The sequence below is a fragment of the Sceloporus occidentalis genome, unplaced genomic scaffold (genome assembly GCF_023333645.1).
Source record: "Sceloporus occidentalis isolate IW3139 unplaced genomic scaffold, rSceOcc1.0.p SCAF_16, whole genome shotgun sequence".
NCBI lineage: Eukaryota > Metazoa > Chordata > Lepidosauria > Squamata > Phrynosomatidae > Sceloporus > Sceloporus occidentalis.
In genome coordinates, this window is record NW_028316996.1 from 7,601,431 (window position 1) to 7,627,447 (window position 26,017).

The 26,017-nt window shown below is 39.4% G+C and overlaps 1 protein-coding gene across 1 annotated transcript in view; it reads left to right on the plus strand.

The window, feature by feature from the left end:
- The window catches only part of LOC149302986 (transmembrane protein 232-like), a 68,227-nt gene that overhangs the window by 10,830 nt on the left and 31,380 nt on the right, over positions 1-26,017 (plus strand). Inside the window, exons 7-9 of the mRNA XM_089481732.1 lie at positions 15,218-15,335; positions 16,931-16,988; positions 21,601-21,779. Of these exons, the coding sequence (XP_089337858.1) occupies positions 15,218-15,335; positions 16,931-16,988; positions 21,601-21,779 (355 nt within the window). The remainder of the gene's footprint in view (positions 1-15,217; positions 15,336-16,930; positions 16,989-21,600; positions 21,780-26,017) is intronic.

Here is a 26,017-nt window from a genome sequence, read left to right on the forward strand (position 1 = left end):
CATTATTATTATTATTTATATGTGATATAATTTAGATTTTTTTTTTTCCGATATGCATTTTTCTAGCTCTTTCTTTATGTGAAGCCACATATCAGGCATATCCATATATATTGTTCTCGATTCATGTCATGTTAAAAGTTGGAGAAACCGTATGTGCCTCTTCTCTATCTCCAGTGGAAACACTAAAACAGTTTCAGGTGAGAATATAATAATTTTATGCAAAGAGTTAAACTGTATGCGTTTCATCAGAAGAGGATTAGCTCCAATAATCCCGAGGGGCAAGGGTAATAAAGTAGCTCAAAGCAGATTTGCCAGACAATAATCTGAGTGTGCAGTATCCAGCCCTGTCCAAAACACATGTATACAAATACCTTAATATAAAGCTCAGAGATCATCCAGGTCTGATGAAAATGCTACCTAAAGCCCTTGTTAATTTATACTTTGTGGCGGTTCCATGTGGAATTACAAGTACAATACATGAAAGAGCTGCAAGTAGTGGCCCAAAAAGTTGCCTCCTTGCTCTTATATATAATTATTTGTTCTTAATTTAAATTTAAGGTCTAGTGGACTGTAATTGGTGGATTCTTCCCCTGTGCGTCTGGGTAATGTCATAATTATCTACTGGCAGGCCATAAAAAAGGCTGCCACTTAATATTGTATTCTTTTTTCCATCACATTAAAATGTATTTATTTATTTATTTATTTTTTTTTTTCCATTGGAGGAAAATAAAGCATACCTTAAGATAAACTCATTTGTTTGGAACTGTCTTCTGATTTGGCTGCATGTTCAGATGAGTAATATCAAATTGCAAGAAGTTATTAATAATCTCTTTAGCCTTGAACTAGGACATCATCAAGAAAATTGGTATGTAGGCAATATCATACAATTATTTTTATACTATATTATCAACTCTGTTTTCTTAACTATGTATTATGTATACAATACCTAATTTTACTTAAAAAAGACAATAATTATATAAGAATAACAGTATCATGGGGTATCATTGTTTTTAAGTAATTTTGAACTGCTGTAATTAACTTTTTAATGTAATGATAAAATTGTTACATGCAGGGCAACGGCTGCCATTCTCAATGTCTTGGATAATTGGATCAGGATATAGTATACTGAGTTGGGAGCCAGTCTCCTACATAGGAGATAAGTACTATGCAAGATGGCCAGCTATATGTCTCCAAATTCAAAGCACTCTGAAATATGGTTGGGCTTAGCAGCCAATGGGCAGCTTTCTACTACCTTTACCTGAAGAAGTCTTGCCTGTTCAAGAGAAAAATAATATTTTTAGCACTGTGCATTCACATAAGTAGCAAAAATTATTGAATTGTGTTTAGATTCATGTATGCCCTCACAAACACCTTTTATTTGTCTTTTTGTTTTACTGTTCAAAGTACTTTAATATGCATTGGGGCTGTATGTAGTGCTAGACTGTCCCTTCAATGGATTTTGGGATGTTTGCCAGCAATTTGTTAAGAGTTTATCAATATAAAGTAAAAAATTATGACGAATTATCAGGTCCAGGTTATGTCAGAATTCTGTCAATTTTCATTGGGAAACCAGTTATACTTAATGCTTGCACCTTTTCTTGATTTTTAATAATAATTAAATCCAGCCTGCCCCTGCACTATTCTGTAATGCATTGCTGGCACATATTACATTTCATCTTGCAACAAAAGGGTCAATTTCTCTGTTTATTTAGACTCGACTCTTCTGTTCACTTGCTGTGTATTCGTTTTACCTTTTAACCGTGTATTAACCCCTTCAATCCCAGGGGTTTTTGGTACCTCAAAGCCCAGAGCAATTTTGCCATTTTTGGGGTATGTCGGTTTAGCGATGATTCTCTTTTCCTGTGAATAGTGTACCCATGTAAACTATATATTGTTTTTGCAAGGAGAGATAGAGCTTTCGTTTGATATCATAGTTGGATGCAGGGGCGTACCTAGAGTATTTGGCACCTGGGGCGGATCCTGTATGTGGCACCCCCCCCCACACACACTTTAAAACTGCATAGCTTCTACCGTTATATACCGGCGCAGACACGGAAGGTGGTACAGCATAACACTTACTGTTATCATTATATACTGAGGCAGACATTGACGGTGGTACAGCATAACACTTATCACTATATACTGAGGCAGAAATTGACGGTGGTACAGCATAACACCTATCACTATATACTGAGGCAGACATTGACGGTTGTACAGCATAACACCTACCACTATATACTGAGGCAGACAATGACGGTGGTACAACATAACACCTATCACTATATACTGAGGCACACATTGACGGTGGTACAGCATAATCCCTATCACTATACATTGAGCCAGACATTGACAATAGTGCAGCATAACTCCTATCACTATATACTAAGCCAAACATTGATGTGGTGTAGGCCTACCACTTCATTAGTAGTAGGGATGCACCGAAACGAATTCTGGACTGAAACCGAAAATGCAGCATTTACCTGGCCGAAACCGAATATGACCCCCCCACACCATAAAAAAACAATCTAACACTTTTATTTCAAGTAAGTAACACACCAAAATAGGACAAAACAATTAAATAACAATATTAATATATATATATATATATATATATATATATATATATATATATATGATTGTTAACAGCAATCACATTTCTATCATGCCCAGGCATACCCAGATTCCAGGATGTACTCGCAGACTTGGCATGATAGGAGTATGATTGCCCTATCTACCCCTTCTCACTCCATTTTGTCCTACCTACCCCTTCTCACTCCCTTCTCCCTATCTACCCCCTATCCCCCCGTCTCACTCCCTTCTCCCTATCTACCCCCTCCTAACTATCTACCCTCTCCCCCTTTGAAGTTCACTTACCTTTCAGGAGTCCTGCCGTGGGGGTGCAAGGCCTCTGTCTCCCAGCTCTGCCACTGTGTGGAACAGTATAGAGTGATGGGAGTTATGATGTACTAGAGCATAATTATATAATGAAAAATACATTTGAAATGGTACAGCATAACACCCATCACTCTCACACACACCAATCCGCACACATACCAATCCACACACACACCAATCCACACACACACCAATCCACACACACACCAATCCACACACACACCAAGCCACACATACCAATCCGCACATATACCAATCCACACACATACCAATCCACACACACACCAATCCACACACACACCAATCCACACACACACACCAAGCCACACATACCAATCCACACATATACCAATCCACGCATACTAATCCACACACATACCAATCCACACACATACCAATCCACACACATGCCAATCCACACACATACCAATCCAGACACATACCAATCCACATATATACCAATCCACACATACCAATCCACACATATACTAATCCACACATACCAATCCACACATACCAATCCACACATACACCAATCCACACATATACCAATCCACACATATACTAATCCACACATACCAACCCACACATACTAATCCACACATACCAATCCACACATACCAATCCACACATACCAATCCACACATATACTAATCCACACATACCAATCCACACATATACTAATCCACACATACCAATCCACACATACCAATCCACACATATACCAATCCACTCTCACTCACTGAATGCTTTCCTACCTTTCCTCTTTTCTCCTTACAGCTTCTTTTCCTCCTCTTCGCTCCTCTTCTTCAGTTCTTCTGTCTTCCGGTTCAGTGGGCGCGGCTTCAGTGTTGTGCGCCGGGATCTGACAACAAATCCCGGCGCACAGCAGCTGTTGCCGCGCGGATCGCATGGGTTGAACCCAGCTTAAAATCACTCAAGGGAGCCGGAGGTCTGTTAAAGACCTCCGATATCGCTCCCTTGCGAGCCTGCTCCTCCAGCAGCGGACATTACTGTCCGTCTCTGGAGGGGTGCCAGGTGCCGGCAAGTTGGCACCCCCCTGATGAGCGGCACCCGGTGCGGACGCCCCCCCCCGCCCCCCCGCTAGGTACGCTACTAGTTGGATGATTAGCTGAAAATTTAGAATGAGAAATTTAGTAAAAACTAGCGAAGATTAGAAAAATAAACTAACTTTTTTTTTACGTTTTCCCTCTGAATCCTCACAAAATTAGGTAAAGTGATGGAAAATCCCTTCCAAGTTTATCAATTCAGGTGTCCAGACTTTCCCAGCACCAGGGAGCATACTATTAGGTGTACAATTTTGTATAATTTTTATGCGGGTTTGGGGGTTGTGAACTGGGGCAGGAGTGTTATACTGGCTAGATGTTATGCTAGGGCAATGGGATGTAAGGTTTTTTTAAGAATTTTTTTTATTATCTTTTTTTATATATTTTTTTTTAATTTTGTTTATTTTAATTTTTTTTTGCATTTTTTTTTATTTTTTATATATTTTTTTTACACAGTAATGGTTAGAGGTCCTCCTAGGGACCTCCTGAACATGCCAGTGATGTCACAGTGACATCACAGCTCACGTTATAATTTTTTTTAGTATTATATATTATTATTTTAATGATTTATTTAATATTATTTTTAAATGGCTAACCGTTTTTTTCTCAGCTTTTCTGTTACAGGACGGGAGGGGGAGTGAGAGAGATGGTTTCTCACTCCCCTCCCCGCGATCCCCCTGCACCGATCACACTGTGAGACACTGTGTGAGGACCTGCATAGAGATCGCAGCGTCTCTGTGCCTCATTGGAGGGCAGGATATCCCCGCAGGATGACTGCTGACATAACCCGGAAGGGAATGCCCGATCGCGCGTTTGAAACTGCGCGATCGGGCAGTTTACAGTGTAACAGCTTACCGGAGTCCAGGCTGTCAAACGATCTGTCCCTGACGCTGCACGAAGGGCTGGACGTACCGGGACGTCCATAGGGGTTTCTTAGTGGGCGTTTTTTGGACGTCCCGGTACGTCTATAGGGGATTGAATGGGTTAAATCAGTTTAAACTTGCCTACAAATCTCTACAGCTACCTTTTCTATGTAAAAAAAAATCTGACTACAATGTATCAATTTTACATGCTCTATTTTTTGTGGAATCCATTGAATCGCTTCAGATACAGAGTACAGATGTTCCCATTAGCTTTCACTGTAGCATTATTTATTGGTCATAGTCTATATTATAGGGCTGAAGTGAAAACCATATTTTTAGATAGGTTTTTGAATTGATAACAATTTTCACATCTATTAAACTTAAGGTTTAGGCTGCTCATTGAATTGAGCCCAGCGTTTTGTGTCATATAAGAAAAACTCACTGACTACTTATGATAGTATCTTGTGGTAAAGAATAGAATGACTTGGTCTTAATCACATAGAGGGACCCGCTGATTTATGAACGTTTTAAAGAGGAAAGGACTTTGTTAGATATACATTACTGCATTAGTATTGTCATAAGTAGCTCAGTATGATGTTTGAGCTTGGAAAGTCAGCCAAAGTATCATGACTGGTGATCTACTGATTTGCAGATTAAACATATTGCTGCAAAAAATAAAATACATTTTACTTGTTTCAATACCTGTGTACAGTACTGTGTACTTAATGCTGAAATTTTTTTTCTTTTCCATTGGACATCATTTTTAAACTTCTAAATTGAAAACAACTCATGAGTCATAACTAATCATAAGAAGAGCCAAGGGATACATTGTATATCAGATACATAGTACCTAAAGGTTGAGTTAACATTTGCATATGAACATCAGTTGACTTAAATTCCACCCCTCCATGGTGAATGGTTAATTAAGAAAGCGAAGTAGACACAAAATGCATATATATATATAATATAAATAGTAGTATAAATTCACAAAAAAGTAGGAAACAGAACTGGAATCTTAAGCTTAGTAGTAAGTGTGGGCATGGAATAAGGAAAATAAAAGGTTGCTGCCAGCATAACATTACAGTTATAGTGAGTTCAACAAAAATTCAACACATGGTTAAATTCTGTTCCCACGTCTTGTGTCTACTTTGCTTTCTTAATTTACACTCTACTTGCTCTTTAGACTAAGACTTCACTTTACCTTTAATCACTCAATTCCAGGAATTGCCTTTGTCTTTATTCACATATTTAGGCTTCACCACTTATCAATTTGCCATAACTCCAGAACAAAAGACATCTGAGGTCTGAAGCTCATGTACATATACATCTTCAAACTTTGCCTGGGGCTAATATGGCAATAACAATTTTTAAACCTTTAAAAAAAACAAAAAACTTTTTTGCTCACAGTGCATTTTAAGTTTTGCCTTTGTTTCTATCAGCAGGGACAGTCTACTTATTTGTTGCAGGTTTCCTTCATCAATATATTAATGCTTACTTAAATTTGGTCTGCCTCTGTGGTTTATCATTATTAAATTTCCCAGCCCTTAGATTTTGTATTCGTATAGATCTTGCTTTGCCAATTTGAGTTTCCATAATTTATCAACACGGTAAGGAGGATAAAACAAAGTTTGCAGTCACTTGACAGTCACTTGGGAAATATCTACCTAAGACTTTTTTCTATTATTTGATTGCTTATTACACCATCTGTGAAGTGTAGCTAGGAAAAGTTCTCAATAATTTAAAGAACTTCTTACTGAAATCTGAGACTCTAGTTAATTAAAGTGCTTCTGTGGTTAAAACCTAAAGCAGCATGACGAAGGGATGCTGTCCAATACCAGGCATTTTCTAAACTCATCAGTGTGTTTTTATTATTCCGATGTGTTCAAGACAAAAATGATCTGTCTGTTTATTAGAAAATACTTTCTGATTCCATTCTCATAATATTTCCTCTGTACCTGTATGATAAAGGCTCAAAGGGTTAGCCTTTTTCTATGTCTCAATAAATGAATGCTTTATTTTTTCAAAAGACCAGAGAGTGTCTGTCCTTTTGTGCAGACCTCTTTTGCCATTTTTTTATGTATTCTATATATATATATATATAACTATATATATATATATTGTGAGCTGGGATCATGTAACCACACAGTCTTAAGGTTTGAAATACCACATAAGGCTGAATTATTTTTAGAATTGTAGTCCTTTTTATTAAAGGTCTGTAAACAAACATAAATAAAACAAACAAAAAGAAAAGCCTTGCTCTCTGAGCACTTACTGACAAACAAACTAACTATCGTTGGACGGCTTACCCGCTACCAACAAAAAACATTTAGCACAGACCTTTTTCGTTTAGGAACCGTTCAGCAGATTTGTTTAGGAGAAAATGCAGTCTCACTCACTGCTTGTATGCTTCTCACCTGACTAACTTACAGGGCTCCTTTTTGTAGCAGCCCCCTGCTGCTCATTGGTAACAGGTGAGTAAATCTCTGAACCAGAACTCCTGGACTGGCTGCATCACCTGCTGCAAGTAAACTGTGGAGTGGAGCACTGGCCCTCCCTTCTCTCCAAATGCTCCACCCCAGGGACCCAAACATAACTACAACATTACCATTACTTTGCTGGTAACAAAACATTCTCCCTGGGGTTATCGAATACATTGCACTGCAGTATTTTGTGGGAAATGTACATGTTATCCACCACAATGCCCTGTTCCCTGTCACACATCCTCCCCCCCAGCTCAAACCTTGTGGGGTGAGCGACCACGGTCATAAGTGAATGTTTACGTGAAAGACCATCAGCATTACCCTGTTTAGAGCCTGCCCTGTGCTCTAACGAGAAATGATAGGGTTGTAAACTAAGGAACCAACGTGTAACTCTGCTATTTTTCTCCTTGTTTTGACTCATCCAAGTTAGTGGTGCGTGATCGGTCACTAGCTTAAACCTTCTGCCCAACAAATAGTATTTCAGAGTTTCAACGGCCCATTTAATAGCTAAACATTCCTTCTCCACTATGGAATAATTCTTTTCTCTGGGTTGAAGTTTCCTACTTAGGTACAAGATTGGGTGCTCTTCATCTTGAGTTATCTGGGAAAGCACTGCTCCCAATCCTACATCAGATGCATCGGTTTGTAGGATGAATTCCTTTGAGAAATTCGGTGTGACCAGTACAGGTTGAATGCAAATAGCTTCCTTGAGACTTTGAAATGCTTGTTCAGCTTCAGGGGACCACTTCACCATGACAGGGGCTTTAGCTTTTGTGAGATCAGTTAAGGGACCAGCTATAGTTGCAAAGTTCGAAATACATCTCCTGTAATAGCCAATAAGACCAAGGAATGTTCTGACCTGTTTCTTAGTCAATGGCCGTGGCCAATTCCGTATGGCTTCAATTTTAGCAAGTTGTGGCTTGACTAACCCTCTCCCAATGGAATACCCTAGATACTTAGCCTCCTCTAGGCCAATAGTACACTTACTAGGGTTTGCCGTCAGGCCAGCATTTCGTATGGAATTAAGGACGGCCTGCACTTTTGGTAAGTGAGACTCCCAATCTTCACTGTGTATAACCACATCATCCAAGTAAGCCGCTGCGTAAAGGGTATGTGGTTTTAGGATTCGGTCCATCATTCTTTGAAATGTTGCTGGAGCCCCATGTAAACCAAAAGGTAACACTTTATATTGAAAAAGTCCATCTGGAGTAGAAAAAGCAGTAATTTCCTTTGCCCGCTCTGTGAGGGGCACTTGCCAATAGCCTTTGGTTAGATCCAGAGTGGTGAGATACCGGGCTTTCCCAAGTCTTTCCACAAGTTCGTCAACCCTCGGCATGGGATATGCATCAAACTTGGATATTGTGTTAAGTTTCCGGTAATCATTGCAAAATCTGATTGTACCATCAGGCTTTGGTACAAGCACAATTGGGCTACACCAGTCACTTTGGGATTCTTCGATTACCCCAAGGTCCAACATTTTCTTCACCTCTGCTTTGATTGCTTGTCTACGAGCTTCTGGTATTCTATACGGCTTAAGATGGATCCTTTTCCCCGGTTCAGTGACAATATCATGCTTTATTACAGCAGTTCTCCCTGGAACTGTGGAGAAAACATCTTTATTTAATCTAATAAAGTCTTTTACCTCCCTCTTCTGATGTATAGTCAGGGTTTCAGATATAATGACGGCAGGGTCATTATCCTTTGGAGGGAGGTTTGATGCTTCTATGGTCACAAGCACTTCTCTTTCTTTCCATGGCTTAAGTAGATTCACGTGGTAAATTTGTACCTCCTTTCGTCTTCCAGGCTGTCTTACTTTATAATTCACTACTCCCACTTTCTCAATGACTTCATAAGGTCCATGCCACGTTGCTAGGAATTTGTTCTCTACAGTAGGAACCAAAACTAGCACTCTATCTCCTGGTTTAAACGTGCGGACTCTGGCATTTTTATTGTAGCTAGTCTGCTGACGTTGTTGAGCATTCTTCATGTGTTCTCTAACAATGGGCATAATGGCTGTCATCCGTTCCTGCATCTGATTTACATGCTCTATGATGCTCTTGTGTGGTGTAGACTCATGTTCCCAAGTCTCTTTGGCTATATCTAGCAATCCCCTAGGGTGTCTACCATACAAGAGTTCAAAAGGAGAAAACCCAGTAGAGGCTTGAGGGACTTCTCTAATAGCAAACATTAAATAAGGCAAAAGGCAGTCCCAGTTTTTCCCATCTTTATCAATGGCTTTTTTAAGCATAGACTTTAGGGTTTTATTGAATCTTTCCACCAAACCATCCGTTTGTGGGTGATATACCGAGGTTTTCAATTGCTTTATACGAAGGAGATTACATAATTCTTTTGTAACTCGGGACATGAATGGAGTTCCCTGGTCTGTCAGTATTTCCTTGGGAATCCCAACCCGGCTGAACATGGACATTAGTTCCTTAGCAATAGCTTTTGCTGAAGTTGTACGCATAGGTATTGCTTCAGGGTAACGCGTAGCATAGTCTACTATTACCAATATGTACTGGTGTCCTCTGGCAGATTTTACAAGAGGGCCCACAAAGTCCATAGCAATGCGTTCAAATGGAACCTCTATAATAGGTAAGGGCACTAATGGACTACGGTACGCTGTAAAAGGGGCAGTTAACTGGCAATCAGGACAGGAGGAACAATAATTTGTAATTGACGCCATTACACCTGGCCAATAAAACCTCCTGAGGATTCTCTCTTTTGTTTTTTCAACCCCTAGGTGCCCTCCGAGAATATGGCTGTGTGCAAGATTTAATACTGTGTGTCGGTATGCCTGGGGTACCAATAGTTGTTTAACCGCCTCTAATTTCTCAACTCTATACAGTAAATCATTGTCTACCTCAAAATATGGATAAGTCAGGGTTTTTCCAGGATTAACAGGGGTCCCATTCCTCATAGTGATCTGGTTTCTTACCCCAGATAAAGTGGGGTCCTCCCACTGTGCAGCTCTGAAGTTACCCAGGTTACCTTCTAGGTCAGTCAATTCTACATCAGGCTCCGTGATATTAGAAGGACCTGCCTCACTCTGCTCAGTGTTACTCCCCACTAGGGTTTCACTAGGGGTTGAAGGCTTGTTCCTAGCAGCAGCTTCTCTGTCCAAGTCATCCCCCAATAAATCTGAAAAGGGAAAGTCACTAACAGCGCCCTCTACTGGTACTGAGTTAACCGTTTCAGCAGTTGTCCATAAAGTCAAAAAATAAGGAAAATCCCTGCCAACTATCATTTCATGGACTAATCCGTTGACTAGACCAACTCTATGATTTACAGTACCACTTTGCATTTCAATAATCACCTCAGCAGTGGGGTACTGGTGTATGTCCCCATGTATACAGGCAACCTCTAGATTCTGGGAGTCATCTATTGGAGTGTTTTTTAACAGACTCTGGTCTAGAAGTGTAACCATACTCCCCGAATCTAGTAAAGCATTTACTTCTTTTCCCTCTACCTTTAAAGTACACCAGGGATGGCCCTTCAGACACTCATTTTGTGTGACAGTATATACGGAGCGAGAGAAAAGTGAATAAGCACCCCACTGATCGCCAACATTACATTCCATTGCAACAACATTCTCAGGACAGTCTTTTGCAATATGTCCATATTCTTTGCACTGAAAACACTTAATTGTATAATTAGGCATTATTCTTGAGGATGGTGTGGTCTCTTCCAGCCTCACAAAATTCCTGCCTTTTGCTGTAGTGTCCCTAGGGTTGTAAAACCCCATCTGCTCCTCCCGAGACCCCCTTTTCCCTGGATCAGTCTTACCAAATTTACTGGGACTCTGGATCTTCGGGGTCCTAAGTCTCTCCTGGTTAGGGAGTTGCAAAAATTCTCCAGCTGTCACATACCGTTCCACCAAGGCAACTAGTTCATCAGCAGTTTTAGGATCACTCTGGCTGACCCACCGCCTTAGGGAAACAGGCAATCCTCTCAGGAACCGGTCCATCACAAGCTGTTCCACGATGTGGCTAGATGAGTTAACCTCTGGCTGTAACCATTTCCTGGCCAGATGTATTAAATCAAACATTTGTGACCGTACCGCTTTGTCTTGATTATAAGTCCAGGAGTGAAATCTCTGGGCCCGAACCGCTATCGTGACTCCCAGGCGGGCCAAAATTTCTGCTTTCAGCTTACCGTAGTCACAGGCTTCTGCAGGCTCCAAATCATAATATGCCTTTTGAGGCTCTCCACTCAGGAACGGTGCTAAAAGGCTTGCCCATTCAGATAAGCCCTGGATCTCCTGCTGCATGGCACGAGTAACATTTTGTTGCTCCTCTTTCTGTGCAAGCACCAGTTGCTGCAAGACTGTAATATTTTCTTGCTGGACAGTTGTAGCTTGTTGCTGGGCAGTTGTAGCTTGTTGCTGTGTGGCTGCTGCCTGTAGTAAAGCCTTAATAACATCCTCCATGCTTATGTTTTGTGGTATTGTTTCCTTTTCCAGACTATCAATGTGGTGCCTGCATTCTCCACCATATGTGAGCTGGGATCATGTAACCACACAGTCTTAAGGTTTGAAATACCACATAAGGCTGAATTATTTTTAGAATTGTAGTCCTTTTTATTAAAGGTCTGTAAACAAACATAAATAAAACAAACAAAAAGAAAAGCCTTGCTCTCTGAGCACTTACTGACAAACAAACTAACTATCGTTGGACGGCTTACCCGCTACCAACAAAAAAACATTTAGCACAGACCTTTTTCGTTTAGGAACCGTTCAGCAGATTTGTTTAGGAGAAAATGCAGTCTCACTCACTGCTTGTATGCTTCTCACCTGACTAACTTACAGGGCTCCTTTTTGTAGCAGCCCCCTGCTGCTCATTGGTAACAGGTGAGTAAATCTCTGAACCAGAACTCCTGGACTGGCTGCATCACCTGCTGCAAGTAAACTGTGGAGTGGAGCACTGGCCCTCCCTTCTCTCCAAATGCTCCACCCCAGGGACCCAAACATAACTACAACATTACCATTACTTTGCTGGTAACAAAACATTCTCCCTGGGGTTATCGAATACATTGCACTGCAGTATTTTGTGGGAAATGTACATGTTATCCACCACAATGCCCTGTTCCCTGTCACAATATATATATATATATATATATATATATATATATATATATATATATATTTATACAGTGTCCTATTTTATACTTTTTCTAATCACTTACTATTTTGTTCCTTTTTATTACTATTTCATTTAGTGATGTTCTCTTTTTTGTTTGTTTATTCTAAATGTAAATTTGCAACTGATCCTTAATACTACCTCTATTACTCCTTACATGTCTTATGTTTTAATGCTTATTCCGCATTGTGACCTCTTCTAATCAACCTGACCAAGGTAGCATGGAATATGTGAAATCATACCCCTGTGCACACTTTACATCCCACATAATGACCATGATCTTTCTTAATATAGTCTAAACTAGAAAATAATGTTTCTTTTATTTTGTAGAAAGCCATATGTCCCCTTCCAGATTATGGGTAGTATGAATGATGAATGTGTTAAATAGAGCTGCTCCTAGCACCAATATTTGAATAATTTCAAGGGCTTTTAGTTTCCTGTAATGCAGTCTAACCACTCCACATTCTTACATTCTAGCTACAACAATCCTTCCAGTGAGCTAATTGTTCAATATATCAGCCTGATATTTACCTTTTTTTGCATTGTGCTGATGGTCATATCAACATGTTTTCTTTAATGCATGTTATCATGTATTTGTTACTTTCAGATATAGTATTGATTGTCTCTCTAATTCAGATTCAGGTTGTAAATTATAGCATGAAACTGACCCGACAACCTTCAATTCATATCCATATATAATGTTAGTGTGACAACTAGGTTGGTTTACATACATGGATACATTACCTAGCCTAAGATTGACCTAACAAGGTTCCCATCATAGTCATACTGTGTGTGTGTACAGGATGGATTGTGGTTGTCTATATAATTGAGATTCTCTCTGAACTTCCTAGAATCAGTTTACATGATCAGAATCACTAGTAGTGAGGTGTTTGTCCTCACAGTGCTGCTTTTTTCTACTGATATTATTGCATGCTCTTTCAGTGAACCAATTATTTGACCTCTTGCCTGGAGATTGGCTTGTGGAATTATACTCTGTGTCACACTAGCACCACATTTTCAGCATGATACATCTACAGTTTCCGTTGCAGCTTTCTCTAAAATGCTACAGGTTTCCCATACAGCATCATTCATTCTGAAGTCACATCTTTCTTTCATTCATTCTGAAGTCACATCTTTCTTTCATTCATTCTGAAGTCACATCTTACTTGAAGCCTGTGTATAATTTTATTCATTTTAATGGACGAGTTTTTCCCTTATGTTTACTCCAATAGTCTGTTATTTAAAGGTATTCATTAATATAGAAAGGACAGAGTTCCATTATAATAAGCTGTTAAACATGCATAAGAAAGGCACAAGTATATCATGTATAGAAAACAAGAACAAAGACCAATAAGACTTGAGATTTCCACAGGAGATGAGATTCATAGATGGGCTGGCTGGTTCATACATGCTGTCAGATTGTATGTTTCTAAACTTATATTGTGCATTACAAATATATGAAAGTCACTTTAATACTTACACTCTGTTATTTTTGTGTCTTTCTGTCTTTTGTCATCTAAGTGCAGTGGATCCAGTGGATTTACGTGATATCCTCCTAGTCAGTGCATGGGAGGGTTCTGCAGAATTCCCTCACATGCATTTGCCCCCTTTCTTCTAGCTATTTGACGTGTAGGAGATGTGTTCAGCCAAACACTTCACCTAACACGTGGTTTAGTTACCGCCAGTCAGCTCCGGTGCTAGCTTGGCAAATTATGTGAGGGAAGGGTCTAATGAGACCCTTCTTGCGAATGCATGAAATGCACTCCCATTCATTTCAGTGGGAGCACTTTCCTGCCACTGATTGGCTTCTATATAAGATCGATCACAGAGGATTAGTTTTGCTGCAGCTCTGGAGTTGTGACTTTTTCCCAAAGTAAGTTTTTTTTTAATCCTTTTAGAGAATGCATATTAAAATACACATAAAATACTTTAGTGTGCATTTTTGTATGATATGCACCTACCAGATTAGGTCACTGGTTGATGATCGGTGATAATGATCAATGATCAGTAACCTAAAGAGTCATTAATCATTGATCCGGTAACATTTTATTAGGTTAAAAGCTGTTGAAAATAAATATTGTCAGATCACTAGTAAGTAACTAGTTTAGGCCACTGACGTTGATCGATGAATCCAATCAATAATCAGTGACCTAAGATGTCATTTATCAGTAATCAGTTAAGTCATAAAAAACTGGAAAAAAAAACCTTATGACCTGGATGACCTCTCACTCTCTCTTTTTCTTACTGTCAGCGAATGGAAGGGGCATATGCTGCAGAATGTAACTGACTGCAACAGACATGGAAGTAACTTTGACTTCCAGGTTAGCTCTGTTGAAGATTTTTTTAATCATTTTTCACTTTTCCAATGCTGGTGCATGGATTGTAACCTGGTACCCATCACGATTGTGGCATTGAAGGGGTTAACACTGCGGAATCACATTACGCAGTATAAACAAATTGATACTTGGGTGTATTACGCACCCCCGTTTCGACTCTTGAAAAGGGGATAAATTGTGTGTATTATACCTGTGAGTTTAAGGTAAGTACAAAGAACAGAGAAACACAAAATAAGGCATAAACATATAGGGAACTGAATGCTGGAGCATGCAAGACAGAATATGGCATAAGCATCTCCTGGAAACATGGCTGTGAGTTAAAATATTTACATTATATGTGTTATGAATATTACATATTTCATTATTGAAATACTTACTGATATATATATATATATATTTCTTCAAAGTTTATGTATTTTTTATTATTCATTTATCCAGGTTGGATTCAGTTGTAGCTTTGTTTATATTGGGAGAAGCTGCAAAATTAAATGCAACCTGTTTAAGAGCTTTAATGGAATTTGGACAGCATTTTTTCACATACACTGAACAAGAACAGGTAGTATCAAGAATATTTATGTGGGATTATCAAATGACAGTATATCTTCCCAAAGCCTTCAAATGGTCTGTCCTTTTAATATATTGCAGACTTCACATCCATATGTTAAAGCTTTAAAAATATAAATGGCAGCACTTTGTAAATTCAGTCTTACTATGCTTCCCTGCCTTCTTTAACATAGTATAGCTATGGAATGTGTAAATATTATAATCCCAAATTATAACATATTCTATGGCTTGTTTTTTTCTTGTCCTAGCGTATTTGGCAGTTTTTATTATCTCTTTAGTCATGATCTCCTTTTATTCATGTTACAGTCTATCAACTGGGTATTACTGTGCTTCCAGGAATCTTATTCTCTATATAAATATCTATTTTTTGTCTTTTATCTTCACTAGTGTATAGATAACAACATTTTCTTATGTCTAAAATTTACTTTTTTGCTCCCTACCCTTATAATTTTGCAGCTCAATTTGTCAATCTTTATCCTTTCAAATAATCTGTTGCTTTTTCTCTTAATTTGGGAAAGTAACTGAAACAATAGTGAGAGGAATAATTGTTATATATTTGGATGGAAATGATTTGCAAGATTGGATTGGATGTTTGGATGTTAAAATAGTTAAATGGAAAAGGCAACAGTTGAGTGACAGGGCACAGGTTGTAGTTAATGGTGTATACTGGTGGGCCAGCAGGTCCGTGGGCCGGGCGGCCGGCACACCAACATTCAAAACAGCTGCGAGCGGGATTGAAAGCTTCCTCCGACCCCCAGCACCTAATGAAGTTAAAGGGGCTGGCGTGCACGCACCACGCTGCCCTATGGCCGTGCCTCAGCACTTCGTCCCACTTCTTAAAAGGGGAAGGACGAAGAGCTGGGGCACGGCCATTGGGCGGCGCGGTGTGCGCACGCCGGTCCCTTTAACTTCATGAACACTGTCCTCCACCTGCTGCCCCCACCAGACACCAGGGAGTGAGAAGCAGTGGTAAGTCGAGGTGGGGTTATATAGGGGGCATAAGGCTTTTCTGGAGGCAGAGTGCCCCATGATATGCCTTTTAACCCCCTTTATGCCACTCTGCCTCCAGAAATGCCTTTTAACCCCCTATATACCACTATGCCTCTAGAAATGCATTTTTTATTTTATGTTAACCCTATTAATCATTGCCTTCTTTTGCTGAACACAGAGCTCATGTTATGTGTCACCATGGCCTTGGGAAGTAGCCTGTGCATACTCAATGGTGCTTGCAGACATTTGTTTACATGGCAGTACATCTGAAATCCAAAAATATGCCTTTACTGGTTTTCAAGATAAACATATGTCACACAAAGCAGTAATAAAAGAAGCAAGTTTAAATGAACTGTTGAATTTAGACCCTCCACAAACATCAAATGATGGTAAGTAAAATAGTTAAAAATACAATGAACTGGTGATATATATAATGTGTGTAGTAAAGTAGTAGCAGTGGTTACTTTGGTTGTAATTATTGTTGCTATGCTTTGAAAGAAATGTTTTAAATAAATAATCCTTATTGTACTGGTTTACAGTCAGGTGAGTGAAAGTATATGCATGCTTTTAATTGGATTCATTTTTAACCCCTTCAAGACCACAACGTACCTGGTACTTCCAGGTCATAGGTCACCGTCAGACCGGGACCTACCAGGTATGTCATCAATGATGCGCGTTCCAGCGTCGCTATGAACGCTGGGATCGCGAGGGGCGGCTGCTACTAACCGCTCGGTGCCCCCAGCGATCCGTAGCAGCCACTCCCCCTCAATTCCGTGCACGTGATCGCTTTGAAGCGAATCACGAGCATGAACTTAAAATTTTTTAAAAAACTGCGGTCTTCAAGGGAAGACGCAGTACTCAAACGCTGGTCCTGAAGGGGTTAATAAATTTGGAGAGGTGTCAAAAATGCTCTAAAGTAAGAATGCTTTCAAACATAGAAATGTTAATAGTTTATTTTTTTAATTTAACAAAATGCAAAATGAGTGAACAGACGGAAAATCTAAATCAAATCAATATTTGGTGTGACCTCCCTTTGCCTTCTAAACAGCATCAATTCTTCTGCAATGCAATGTAATATAATAGTTTGATAAATGTAGCAAAACAAAAAAAAGCGAAACATCCAGATCGAGTGGCCTAAATACACCTATGGGAAATGAAATACAAATGAGAAAAAAGGAATGCGAGGTAAATTAATAAAAATGGAAATAATAATGGCAAGCAAATAAATGGAAAAATTGAGACAAAATGTGATAAATATCAACTTGACAATATTAAAACATATCTAAACAATGGAATCCATCTTCAGTCACAGTTGTACAAATTTTTATGTAAATTCACTTCTCTTCGGATTGTATTCTTGTTGAAAATTACTTTTTGTTGTAAACATTACATCTTGTTTTAAGGAAATTGAAAATTCTGGAGGTGTTGTTCGTCTGTTTTCTTCACTGTCTGGAGAAACACTGATGTTTAGTTTCAAATAACAGCATGTGCAAGCAAAGCTCATATTACCTGGGAATATTACATTGTAGCAATTAAATTAAGACAAAATATAACTCATAAAAAGAGAAAAGGTATTGGCATAATAAATCTTGTGCACACATCACAAAATGAAAAGCAAGTTTGTTTTTCAATTGGTAGATGAACGGAATGTATTAAATTCCATATATCATTTCATACTGAATAGACTGCAGCATCATTTTATTGCACCGTGTTAATATAATATTATTATATAACACAATAAGCAAAATTAAAACATAGATCAGGAAGCTGACAGGCAAGGAAGGCAGTATTTTGTTGTAAGCTTCAAAATATTTACTGTAAGAGAATATATTCATTATTCCTTTAAATGTAGTTTAGATAAATAATGGATTTTTTTAATTTTTAGAAATGTTTGTATGTGTTTTGTTAAAATATGAAAAAAACAATACTTCCCTAATAGATTCCTCTGCAAGGATTCCTCCACTCCCAATAGATACAACCAAGGCAGAAACAGAGTATCATTGGACTGGACGTCTCCTTGAAGACGGGGGGGGGGGTATATGGAGAGAAAGAAAACAAAATAGTGCAGTACTATATAAAATAAAAAAAAAAGTATACCAAATTTATTTAAATGCACTCACAAACATTGTATGCACTGTCAATCATTTCAGTGCAATAAAAACTTTATCGATCAAATCTATTACCTGCACCGCCTTCTGAATCGCTACAAAGTGCCAAAGTTCTTTAAAGTGCAGTAGTGATAAATAAAGTGCTATATGAAAAACTTGGTTCTTCACTATCATCACCTTAGAAGTAGGAATGTAACACAATCCCTGTCCTATATTATTATTATTATTTTATATATCTATGTAATATTAGGGTTTGAACTAAAAAAATCCTCTTCTCCAGAAAGCAGCAGAATATATTGAAAACAAAAACAGGATATCCCAACATTAATGGACATACACATACAACATATGTACATAAGTTATGTTATTTACCAGTATTGAACATGCATGATCATAGTTACATGTCCAGAGATCTCCAGGTGCATGATATTACTTATCTCCTGCCCTACTTCTTTTCACCTAAACTATCTAAGCTGCCTGGTCCCTGATATGGAAAAGAGTCCCAAATAGGTTGGATGGGGATGCATCTGATTGGTTACTGCAGTTACCCTTTGAAGTTGTTTCTGTCTTGCCAAACAAGACTTTCTACTATCCTCTGGGGTTGTCAGAAACAGCAGGGATTAGAACCTGAACATTGTGGCTCCTAGGTGAATCCCTTATCCACTACTCCACCAGGTGGATCTTGGGTTGCTGTTTCTTTCTGCTTCTCCTTGGACCATGTTGATGTGGCATGCTCTTTACACATCTGCCCCTTGTTCGGTCAATTAAGGCTCAATATAAACCAGGCATCATCCTAGCCTCATTGCTAGAGCATTGTGTTCCAGGCCTTGTATACTGAGCTACTGCATCTGATCTGTCTTCTGTGTTTGACCCTTGGCTTTGGACTTTCTCGCTCTAGTGTTTGTCCCTTGGTACCCCGTGATATTTTAGTTTCTGACCTTTGGCTTGGACTGCGACTATTCTTCGGATCGTCCTTTGTACCGTGCGTTGATCAGCATCCATTACTGCCCCCTGCCAGTCTGCTGCAGCCTGCCGTGTGCCCTGCCATAGGGCTTCCAGCCGTGCTCCTGCCGTGTGCCCTGCCAGAGGGCTTCCAGCCGTGCTCCTGTCGTCTGCCCTGCAAGAGGGCTTCCAGACGTGCTCCTGCTGTGTGCCCTGCTAGAAGGCTTCCAGCCGTGCTCCTGCCATGTGCCCTGTCAGAGGGCTTCCAGCCGTGCTCCTGCCATGTGCCCTGCCAGAGGGCTTCCCGCCGTGCTCCTGCCACGTGCCCTGCCAGAGGGCTTCCAGCTGTGCTCCTACCTCTTGCCTTGTCGGTGCCCTCCAAGTTTAAATCCTGGACATGCTCAGAACACCTATAGATGGTGCCCAAGAGAAAGGCTAAAGTGGAGCGCAGCCCTCAACTGGATACATCATCAGCCTGCCTACAGCCATGCTCTAAACTCGAACCTGCCCCTTCATCAACACTCCAACTTGATCTGGCACCCAGTGCCCTTACAGGGGTCTTCATAAACATGGTACAATACAGCCATAGATCTCCTGCCCTGATATGGACACCTAGTATTTACGACCTATCCTACCCAAAATATACATATCTTACTTTCAGGCACGCCTCTGTATAACATAAAATAATACACACGCAATTGCCCATAGTGTTACAATAATCATAAATTATCTGCTCCATGCTGTTTTGACTTTTTTTCATAGTAACAAAAGCAGAAACAATAGCAGAACCCTACCCTGAGGTTTTACAATAAATAATATCTGTCAGATATTCTATACTGTTACCTGCTATATGCATGTTGCTAAGGCATTTTGTTGGTTTGTAGGTTTGCAAACATTTTGATAGAATTTATTTTCATTTTGATAAGTTGTCTTCAGTAGATCATAGCGAATGTAGAATTTTTGGGATACTGGGTTTTGAAATGAATAATATCTAATGTCACTATTCATGCCAACTTATAAAGGTTGTGCTTCCATTTATTACAAAAATGAATAATGGAGAAACTGTATTATTAAACTACGCCTATACATATCAAAAAATATTTTGTGTTTATAGCCACCAGCATCCCGAGCAGGCTCTATTTTCATAATATTAGATTTAAATTGAATATGCATATACATTGATATATGGAAATATTGGTTCTATTTATATAAGCGTTACAAAAAAGGAGAGGTACTTTGTGATAACAAGTGAATTAAATATTTATTAGACCTGGGAAATTACATTTCTGAGAATTCAAAGTTGAATTTAATAGTACAGGCATATTATCAGAAATACTATTTTAAAATATGATTTGATGGGGAAGATAAACCAGGAAAATGAAAAGTGATTTTATAAAATGTATTTCATTTATTTTTACCTAATGTTGATTTTTTGCATTTATACTATTAATAGATTTGTGTTTACTTGATTGAAATGTTATGATATTGGGTATATGATCCCCAAACTGATTACATGTAGATTCTGTATATTAAGCATGTAATGATTGGCTGTCATGCATATGGCCCATAAGTATAGAGTGTTGAGGAAGCTCTGTATTGTTAAACTTCATCTATAGCAGCTATAGTTATAAAAAGGTTAGCATTGCCTCTGCCCAATGATACACAAGCTCTATCTTTGTACATACATAGAAAGCTGGAAAATCAGATGGGATACACTTGACGTCATGAAATATAGCATTTTACCCATGTGTGAGGTGGACTCTGGTTCATGTTCCCCCTGGCTACAATAGAAAATGTTTGTAGACTATACTAACTTTCATATAGCATTCTGTGTCTGTCATCTCTGCCATAATGTAATAAACAAAGTACAGAATGCTTGTGAGCAGGGCTTACACTTAGATATAATATAATTACTTAAAATGGAAACCTGCAGGTCTGCATATAAAGTTTTAAAAAATGCTCAGTTTTTAATTATCCAAATATTTCATGTTCTATGGGTCCTTTTGAAAGTGTAAATATGATTACATTAAATCTATATCAGATTATCCTTATGCATGTTGAAAACCTGTGCACGGAACAGTATCTGTGCCATTTTTGAAAGTAGTAAAGTTTTGGTCCATTAATTTAATGGCAAAACTCGTAATTATAAAAATGTGTTGTAATGTCTCAACAGGTGATAGTGTTCTGTATTTAATTTTGCTTTATAAAATTTTAAAGGTGACCAAATTACATGGATTTTTTCTTATTGCACCATCTACAATCTGATTAAAGTCTGCCATGAACTCCAGGGAGATGTAACCAGAGATGGTCTCCTTGATGTCATTTGGAAAGCATTGTACAAACACAGAGGGACTGAAAGAGATGCCCGAATCATGGATGCTATTAAATTAGCTGAGGTATGTGTGAAATAGTTGTTGTCTGTATGGTAGTTCTCCCTAATTTGTTTTGGTCCCCAAGATGCCAGGTCATATTCTATTGCAGGGGCGTCCAACATGCGGCCCGCGGGCCAAATGCGGCCCGCAGAACCTCGAGGTGCGGCCCGCGTGAGATCGGCAGCCAGGATCACAAGAGCCCTGCTGCTTACTTGTGGGAGGGTCTATTCTCTGCTCCTGCTTCCTCTGTGGGGAGAACGAGGGAGGCCGGGCCCCCTGCAGAAGTCTGTGAGCGGCATCAAGAGCTGTAGAGCAGGTAAGGGGGTGGGGTAGGTTGTGTGAATGAGTATGTCTGATTGAGGGAATGAATCTGTGAATGAATGAATTTGTGTGTGTGATAGCATGGATGTGTAAGTGCTGGAACCTAGGCATGATGGGACTGTGATTGCTGTTAGCAATCACACTCCTATCATGCCAAGTCAGCCAGTACATGCTGAAACCTGGCTAGCTGCCCCCCCTTGTGTATTCATGCTGCCAGCAGTATGGGGTCTGCAATTACAGCAACCCTGTACCAGCATGTATTGGCTAACAGCAATCTGCTAACAGCAATCACAGTCCCATCATGCCTAGGTTCCAGCACTTACTAGTTGCCTGGGTATGAAAAGAGTGTGTTTGCTGTTAGCAATCACACTCCTATCATGCCAAGTCATATTGTGTTACTTTTAATAAAAGTGTGGTTACACACTAAAATTGGACAAAAAATACAATGCCCAGCCAACCAGTACATACTGGAATCTGGGTATGCCTGAGATTGCTGTTAACAATTAGACTTGTGCATTCGTCTTCGGGCGAACATGAAAACGAACACGAAGAGTGCGTTTTCGTGTTCGTTCCGAAGACATGAAGAAGAGAAGACAGTGCCGGTAAAACGTAGGCGAAGACGAAGACTCACACACGAAGAATCTTCGCCTTCGTCTACTATTCTCCCCGGTCCCTTCCCCATCTAACTTACCTTATCTTCACAGCATCGCGGGATTTCCGCTCCCGTTAACCCCTGCGATGCTGCGTTGGATAACGGGAGCAGAAATCCGTAGGGTAAAGGGCTGTGCAAGCGACCAATAGGCTCACTCGCACGGCCCCTTACCACTAGTTGCTAGGCAGAAAAAAAAAAATAACCTGGGACCCTGCTGCAACAGTTAAAAGTCCGTGCCAGCGACCAACAAAGTCGCCGGTACGGACATTTAACTGACACAGCAGAGACACCAGTGGTCTCCCCGCTGTGTCAGTTAAATGTCAGTGCCAGCGACCAACAAAGTCGCCGGTACGGACATTTAACTTAGCATAAATAACTTACTATAACTTCGGACACAATGCTGCCCTCTGTTGGTTTTAAATTAAGTAGCATATGCTTGAAATCCAAAGTTATTCTGCTACTCGGTGTAAAACCAACAGAGGGCAGCATTCTGTCCGAAGATATATTAGCCATATGTGGCAATGTGTTCATTTTCATTTATTAATTATTTAAATAAAATATATTTCCATGATCCGCTGGTCTCCCCGCTGCAACAGTTAAATGTCCGCACTCGCGGACATTAATTTTGTCGAACTTCCAAACTCTTTTTTTCTATTTATTTTGGGGTTTTTTTGTATTAAACTGTTAGACGAAAGGATCATGGGAATAAATGCAAATGAGCTCACGGCCCCATATGGCTTATATATCTTTGGACAGAATGCTGCCCTCTGTTGGTTTTACATTAAGTAGCATATGTTTGAAATCCAAAGTTATTCTGCTACTCGACGTAAAACCAACAGAGGGCAGCATTCTGTCCAAAGATATATTAGCCATAGTCTAACAGTTTAATACAAAAAAAACCCTAAATAAATAGAAAAAAAGAGTTTGGAAGTTCGACAAAATTAATGTCCGCGAGTGCGGACATTTAACTGTTGCAGCGGGGAGACCAGCGGATCATGGAAATATATTTTATTTAAATAATTAATAAATGAAAATGAACACATTGCCACATATGGCTAATATATCTTCGGACAGAATGCTGCCCTCTGTTGGTTTTACGTTGAGTAGCAGAATAACTTTGGATTTCAAACATATGCTACTTAATGTAAAACCAACAGAGGGCAGCATTCTGTCCAAAGATATATAAGCCATATGGGGCCGTGTGCTCATTTGCATTTATTCCCATGATCCTTTCGTCTAACAGTTTAATACAAAAAAACCCAAAATAAATAGAAAAAAAGAGTTTGTAAATTCGACAAAATTAATGTCCGTGAGTGCGGACATTTAACTGTTGCAGTGGGGAGACCAGCGGATCATGGAAATATATTTTATTTAAATAATTAATAAATGAAAATTAACACACTGCCACATATGGCTAATATATCATCGGACAGAATGCTGCCCTCTGTTGGTTTTACACTGAGTAGCAGAATATTCTGCCCGAGAATATATTAGCTATATATGGTACTGTGATCATTGGTCGACAGCAGGAGGCCCCCTGCTGGCGACCAATGGAGTTGCTGATACACACATTTAAAGTACTGGCGCCAGAGCTGCGTTAACCCCGTATTAACCCCTTAACCGGAAAAAACGAAGAAAAAACGAATATTCGCCCGAAGAGAAGACAGGAACGGGCGAATATTCGCGGAATACGAAGATTTTTTTTTCCCCGAAGACGAGCACGAAGACGAACACGAAGAGCCCCCTGGTGCCCAAGTCTATTAACAATCATGATATATAATTTTTTTGTACAATTTTGGTGTGTGACTTACTTTTATTAAAAGTGTGTGGGGGGGTCACTTTCAGTTTCGGCTAAGTGAACCCTGAATTTTCGGTTTTGGTCCAGAATTTTCATTTTAGTACATCCCTAAAATAAATAGAACTATTTTATTTTTACTTATCCAGAATCCCGAATTTGTAGGCCCAGAAATCCCAGAAATCAGTGAGAGGAAAAGTAAAGGTTTTGTGTCATTTACATCTGTCCTCATAACCAATTATATTCTCTTTGCCAAACAGCCATTTGTCCCATATATAAAGGCATCTATTAAATTTGAAAGCACAATGTCTGTGGGAAATGCATTCCACATCTTTATTGTTCTTACTGTAAAGAACCCTTTTTGCTGCTTTCAGTGAACATTCAACTTATCTAGCCTTTCCTCATAACTAAGGTGTTCCATGTCTCTTATCAACTTTGTAGTCCACCTCAATTATCGAACAGGCACCAAGACTTGCACTGCATATTCAAGGAGGGGTTCTACCAGAGGCAAAATTATATGTTCATCCAGTGAACGAATACCTCTTCTTAACAGCCACTTCTTCTCCCAAAAATGCATAACTTCAAAAGGAACATTTTATTGATTGCTAAGGAGAGGACCTCCCTCTCTCCTACTCCTTACAAAAAACAGATGGGTGGCAGCAAAGACAGTGGGAGGTGCAGCCATGTCCAGAAGGAGGGCTATCTCTAAATAATCTTGAAAGGAATGGGGAGTGGGCCGAAGATGGACAGAGCGGGTATATATTGAAACATCACCTCCATGTTCAGAATATAAACATACTTATCCGTCGTCCCGGTAATTTGTTTTGATTTCCATAACATATTGGTAAAATCTGAAGAGCTCCCAGGTATGATGATGAGGAACATTTTAAGAACTTTATTTTTATGTATGCTGTAGTGATGTACAAGTAATAGTGATTTTTTATTTAGGCAGTTATGTTTGACATAACATGTAGTAACAGACATTGCAGACTAATGTGGGATCTTTTCAAATCCACTGAAGCATAAAGGAAACTAAAAATGTCACACTTGTTAACGCTTGATTTTAGCATTATTATATTATTGTTTAGCAAAAAGGCAGTTGAAAGACAATGTGGCTGCTCTTAAGAACCATAGTTGGCTAAATATGTATATATATTATCAGGACTGGCACTTTGATGCATGAGCGGTATCAATAGTAAGGGACTCCCACCATCTGGTGCTGGCCAACTGGGCCTGTATATTATTATAAAAACATGCATTAGGCTAGGTTTCCACTTGGTTTTTTTTTGCTAAAAATGCTTATAAAAACGCCAATTCAGCCACACGGCATTTTTTTTGTGAAAAAACGCTGCAGCCAGATGTTAGCTGTTCTTCAATAGGAAATCGCACAATGCCATATGCACTTGGCGTTTTTCTGTCCGGCGGTTTTTCAGTCCTCTTTGGCGTTTTTCTGCTTTTTTGGGCTCTGTGGCAGTTTTTCTAAATCGCATGTTG